The 6,519-nt window shown below is 42.3% G+C and overlaps 1 protein-coding gene across 1 annotated transcript in view; it reads left to right on the top strand.

The window, feature by feature from the left end:
* The first annotated feature begins 619 nt into the window (after nucleotides 1–619).
* Nucleotides 620–6,519, top strand: part of PKP2 (plakophilin 2) — a 44,762-nt gene continuing 38,862 nt past the window's right edge. Inside the window, exon 1 of the mRNA XM_030479797.1 lies at nucleotides 620–929. Within this exon, the coding sequence (XP_030335657.1) occupies nucleotides 725–929 (205 nt within the window). The 5' untranslated portion in view covers nucleotides 620–724. The remainder of the gene's footprint in view (nucleotides 930–6,519) is intronic.

Genomic DNA, 6,519 nt, shown 5'->3' with positions numbered 1-6,519 from the left:
CTTCAATTCATCTCTCTGCAAATCCTCAGGACAGCATGAAAAAAACCTCCAGAGAGCTGGGAAGCCCCCCAGATCAGCAGCCCTACCTCCTACATACACAGTCCTGCCTGAAAATTTAATCTTCACAGCAGAGACCCATGAAAGCAGCTTCACATCTTGTATTTCGAGGTTGAAACTTACGTACACACACACAAAATGCAGCTCTGTAAAATACCAATGTATCTTAAATATATAACATAATGCAAAGTACCCATAAGTGAGGATACATGAGAACAGTATATATTTGTGTGTTTAAAACTTGTTCGCCTGTTTGTTCCCGCGGGGGGTGCGTGTGCCACAAGAAACTGGTCTCCGGGCGGGTGCGGGACAAGGCGGCACAGCCGCGGCCTGCGGCTGGCCAGGCCTGGGCTGGGCCGGGCCGGGCCCGGCCGCAGCGCCGGACCCTGCACCCCGGCGGGACGGGAAGGGAAGGGAAAGAGCGGGGAGAGGAGGAGGAAACGGCGAGGAGTGCGCGGCCCGCTCCTGCCCTGCCCCGGGCGGCCGCGGCGGGCGGAGCGGAGGGTGCGGGCCGTGCCTGGCACCTGCGCGGAGGGCGGGGCAGAGCCCTGGGCGGCGCCGGGCGCTGGGCCCTGCCCGGCCTTCAGCGGCTGAGCCTCGGCGCTGGGGAGGCGGCAGCGGCGCAACAGGTTGTCGGCGCTGAGCGGAGCGGGTCCCGGCGGTGCCCATGGCCGCGGCCGCCGAGCAGGGCTACATCCGCACGGTGCTGGGCCAGCAGATCCTGGGGGAGCTGGACAGCTCCAGCCTGGCGCTGCCCTCCGAGGCCAGGCTCAAGCTCTCGGGCGGCCGGGCCGGGGAGGAGAAAGCGCTGCGCATCCAGCGGCAGGTCCAGCAGACGCTGGCCAGGAAGAGCCGGGGCTCGCTGCACAACGGTGAGTGCCCGCCCCGACCCCTCGGTGCTGTGTGGAGGTGGCGGGAGCACGGGAACGGCCCCGGGGTGAGACCCGAGCCGGCCACGGGCGACCGCAGCCGTGTCCGCGGTTTCCCCGGCCCCGGTCACTGGCCTTTGCCGGGTTTGGCAGAAAACTGTGGCTCTGTCGCCTCTTCTCTTTCCTTTTTCCCACCCAAGTCAGAAGTTTCTCCCTGCCAAGCGCCGTAACTTAAGCGAGCGTCGGGGGCTGCCCCCGGTTCACCGCTGCCAGGGGGAACAGTCTAGCCGAGGCTCTCCTAATCCTGCAACCGCATACTGGGCTTGTTTTAATACTTTAGTTTCACCCGCTGGCTCTGTTTGTGAAATGAAATGGGAAGAAATGTAGGAAATGTTTTTCCTTCTTTCACCTCAAAATAATAGTAATTAAAAAGGAACTAAAAGGAAGTTTGGAAAAGTAACTCTAGGAAAGGCATGACTGGGAAACATGGACTGATAACACTACTAGGCATTATTTACCCTGTTCTTTGATGTGCATGATACAAGTTGATGTCAATCAATGCTTGCTTCTGTGATCCTGTACCCAGAAGGCCAGACCCGTCAGTGAGGTCCGTGCAGTCGTGCCTTTCACTCCACCCAGGGTCTGACTGCAGTGTAGGGCACCCACACACAGGGTGACCTTGTCAGGTGCTGAGGGTTAAAGGCAAGCTGCTCAAGTGGTTTTGCCTTAACTAGCAATGGTGAAGAGATGTGGTGTTATCAAAGTAAACCCTCATCATGAAAACTTTAATCCTGTTTTTAAATAGGAAGATATGGCTGACTTACAGTCTATATAACCTCTTCCTGTCACATTTCATTTCCAAAAAGCTGCAAGCCGAAGGTCTTTAAATTTGTATATTTCTATTTGTAAATTTTATTTGTAAATATAGTATTTGTATACTTCACTCACCGATCTTGTCAGGCAGAGGAATGTTTCCTTGTACCTTCAGCTGGCTTCTATCTAAAAAATGCCTCATGACAAAAAATGTGTGCAGTGCAGACACAGACATTCTCTGATAAGAAAAATCAGGTACACGCAGCTGTGCAAAGGGCAGCTACACATTCAAGTCCTTAACTTGGCTGCTCTTAAATAAGGTTTCTGAACACTTTTCGAGTAACTTAATTTCTTTTTCTCTCAACAGAGAGCCTGGGAAATGCTTTTTAAGCAACTGTTAATAAATTATATGGTGTCGTGAACCTGAGATCATGTCTTTAAATCATGCATAAAACACTATGAAGACAAAGTTCCCATTCTCTTAATATACCTTAACTTCTCTGGAATACATTAACAGGCCTGATGGATTTGGGGATAGTTGTCGTGGTTTGCTTTGTTTTTCTAAAGGTCAACTATCTGAGCCCTTTGCACTTCTGAGACACCAAAACTTTTAAGCTTCAGGATCAGGAGTGGCAAATGACATGTCTGTTACCTGTATTGTTCATACATAAAATGATATTTTTCTTCTTTCAAATGTGTTCTTGTGCCCAACTCACCATACATTTTTCAGTCCCAGTGCAAAACTCAGAAAAAAATAAATGGAATTGGAATGTATTCCATTTATTTATACATACATACATAATAATGTATATCTATATCTATCTATCTGTATCTTAAATATATATAATGTGAATCAAATGCCTATCATGCATTTAACATGTTGACTTTCCTGAAAAAATATGCATATGTGTATCCCAATGTGCTTTCTATATAGAATTGCTCAAACTTTGACTATGCTTTGGGAAACATTTGAATTCTTATATGCAGGATACTTGTAAAAATATGCACTTCTACATGCAAAAAACTCACTTTCTCTGAATTATATCAGTTTTCTAGATACATTTACCAAGGGTCCTGTATTGTTTGCAGTGCAGGAAAGACGGATACAAAGATTTAGAAGGAGCAGGAGCAGGCCTCTGTGATATAACTGTCCTATCTGTAGGAATATTTCAGACCCTATTCAGCAAGGTACTTAAGCACATACCTAACCAGCATATTCACATACATGCCTAAATTTAGCCAAGCACATAACCACTGGGTATGAAAAATCAGTTGTAGTAAAGGTCTTACTCAGTATCATCTGTGCACACCCATTTTCCACTGACTGTATTGGAAGCTTTGAAGCTGCAGGAAGTACTCTGTCAGGCAGCATAATTTCTCCTTAGAGTTTCAAATTAAGGGTGTCTGCTTAGCCTTCAGCATTACCTTTAAATGGAAAAACATCTTCTTGCTTCCTACCCTCATGTTGTTTGCTGTTTCATGCCCTTTCCCCCCCCCTTTTTGAGGGTGTATTTCTTCTTTTCTATAATAGAAATTCAGCTCATCCTCAGATGATTTGAGGATTCTACCGGCTGCCAAATGATTGAAGTTACGTTCTGCCTCAACTCTTAACTCTTTTCAAGACTTTGTCAAATGTTGTTAATAGGTTTTCAAGCAGTAGCTTAACAACAGCTGCAACTTTTCCAGTTTAGAAGTTGCTGAACCTTTATAAATTAAAGATTATGCTGCCCTTAAAAATTTTAACAACTACAGCAGCTGTGCCAAATTTTGGAATTCGATTTAAGGATGGAAATGGAATGGTAGATAGTTTGGCCTTATCAAAGAAAAATGATATTCAGAATCATATTATCCTGATGACTAGTGTTTTTCAGCTCGCATATATATGATGCAACACTATTGATTATTTTATGCACGCTTTGGGAGTCTATTAAACTTTTTTCTGTATATATCAGTCCACTTGCTGCTGATCTTGTTCATTTGATTTTGGTTGACTTTTTCAATTAATTTCTGGTATTTCTGTTTCTTTAGTATAATGCCTGGACTATAAATCCTACTTTTCTGTACATTGTTATCAGGCCCCTTGTAATAAATGAGGGCAGAATTGAGTAATATACTATACAAAACCGAACGGCCTGATAAACTACTGTCTGTGTAAGGATTCTTTCTCTAACACAGAGTTTTATAAACACAGTGTTTATGAAAAACAGAATTAAATCTTCCGTGATTTCCAAATCAACAGCATCAGATACAAGACGGCTACAAACAAAACCTTATTTATTCTTTGTTTCTTCATTTCTAAAATACTTAGTAGTATTTTTTGTTAAAATAGTTTGCTTTTAGGGGCTTGGGGGAGTATTCAATCCTTAGCCTTCTATTTTGCAAAATCACTTTGTAGTGATTTTCTCCTTTGTGGAAAAAAGAAGTAGAAAAATTCCTTGGTTGTGACTTCCACTCTTTTTTGGTTTCATTAAATTCCTCACCTCTGCTTCCTGAGCCAGCAGAAGTCCTTTTCTTAAATTTGAGCACTAGTGTAAATGTACTGACCAGCACGAAGCAAAAAATGTTAGAAAAGCTCCTTTGGGGCCAGGATTGTGCTGGCAGAGTGATGAAGGAGCATGATCAAAAAGAAGGCTCTCTGATCACTAGATGAAGTGATTCAGTGAAGTTTTTTATGTGCTATTCTCATATGTCACCATCTCAGTCCATCACGTGTGGTGGAGTACAAAAAAGGATTACAAGATGACAGTCTAGGAACACTGAGGAGTGTCTGCTGAGGATATAATCACTCACGTGCCCTGAGCAAGAATTGACAATGGGTACTCAGCAGGTGGGCACTAAGGATGCATGAAAATATCAGTCCTTAATAGACTTCTATGTACAAGGTACAGCTACCTTGATGCCTGCAGTAAGGGGTTTAAAGCCAAAATTTGTCTTTCATGGCAGCCATTCAAATACAAAAGCACCAAAAAAGACTCACAACCAACAGTTAACACTGTGCATGATTTAAGGGGAATTTGATACACCTAATTCCTTAATGGAGGATAATTGTCTTTTTTCATATATCGTATATCTTAGAGATGCCTCTTGTCATTGTTTTTGAAAGCCAAGCAAACAGGATATTGTCCTGTCTGCAGCCATAGGCAGTGATTTATGGGGAGAAACTTGCAAGGCCTTTGGAGATGTTTGACCTGTTATGTCCAGGGGAACAAAGGGGCCTAGAGAAGAGCCTCTGTGAAGAGAGATGGGAGTTTTGCTCAGTCATCTGTACAGTCTCCCTCCTGATAGCAAATTTTTTCATGTCTCAAAATTTTGTCATAACTATTGCAATATCAGGTGGTTTTTGTACAGCTTTTCTTGTAGGCATTTAGAAGAGTGAAGGGTTTAGTATTTCTCTTCCACCGACCACATCCAAAACATTCCTGAGCTGCTCTAGGTCATACTGACAGGGGAGAGGGGAGACTATGATTAACGGTTGCACTCAATTGGCCACACTTGGGTGTCTGCTGCTGTCCTAGATGCCTGAGTTTTCCAAAATATCCTCATGGGTTGACAGACATGACACAGGGCCTGCAGGAAACCCATCTTTTTCTTGACTGGCTGCTGGAAATCAGGTGTGGTATCCTATGGCCTCTCAAATAGCATTTGCTCCCTATCGATGAGTAACTGAAAAATGCACATGATTTCTAAAGAGAAAGTTTTTTGTGAGACTTAAAGCACTGAGTCTTACAGTTAGAAAATGTTAATCCTAACAGTAAATGAACCCATAATATATATATATTTAATCATTCATGGTTTTTCTTTTTCTTTATTTTTGTTTAAACCAGTGCACTGAGCGTATAAGAACTGCCATAAGTTTCTGACTATACTGAGCAAATCTGAGAGGTGGGAAAGAAATGTAGGTTTTTGCAGTATGGTGAAAATAAGCTGAAGAAAGCCTTACTGACAGATGCAAGTTTTGATCAGTTCATCTATTCTGCACCTCATAGCTAATGGAAAGACACAGCATTTCAGTTACCACTTTTTCTTTTAACACACTGATTTTTGGCACAAGTAAACAGCACCCAGTAAAAAGATTAACATTTTATATCTACCTAATAAATCTACAGGTAAAATGCTGGCAAAATCATTTACTGATGTGGTAAAAACAAGCAAGAGATACCATAAATTCAAAGTGAAATTCCTTAAGCCAACATATACAGAGTTTTTCTCTGAAATACAAAAATGCTTTCTGACTGATAGATTCACAGGGAGATCGAAGGTTAAAAGAAGAGGACTACTTGAAGATAACTGAGTGTTACAACTTCTGATTGACTGTATTTTGCTTTGGAAAAGAGGGAACTGTTAGATATGTGGCTTATCTTCAACTAGTTCATGGATGGCCTTGTTATTTTTAATTTATCCTTATTTTTTTTAAATTTGTTTAGTAAAGACAGGGAGTTTAGAGTTACCAAAAGCACAAATTACTTGCACAAAGGATCTTTATGCCCTAAGTAGACAAATAACTGAGAGTATTTTCTCACCAAGTAAACTGGACAAAAAAGTACTAACGATGAAGAAACAGAAATGTACATGTGTTTCTATCTAAAGACTTATTGTATGGAAATACTTTAATATGTAGCAATGAATAAAGTTCATCTTCAAAAAGTAGGCACAAGCGATAGCCTAAGATGAAGTCTTATTGGACAGCTGAAATAGTACATTGATATGGGGATTATATCATACAAATGAGAGATTTATATGAATTTGTAGACTTTGGATGTCAGTGCATGTTGGCAGGGAT

Source organism: Strigops habroptila, chromosome 3, assembly GCF_004027225.2.
Source record: "Strigops habroptila isolate Jane chromosome 3, bStrHab1.2.pri, whole genome shotgun sequence".
Classification (NCBI taxonomy): Eukaryota; Metazoa; Chordata; class Aves; order Psittaciformes; family Psittacidae; genus Strigops; species Strigops habroptila.
Note: the sequence above shows the minus strand (reverse complement) of the source record. Positions and strands in the feature narration are given on the sequence as shown.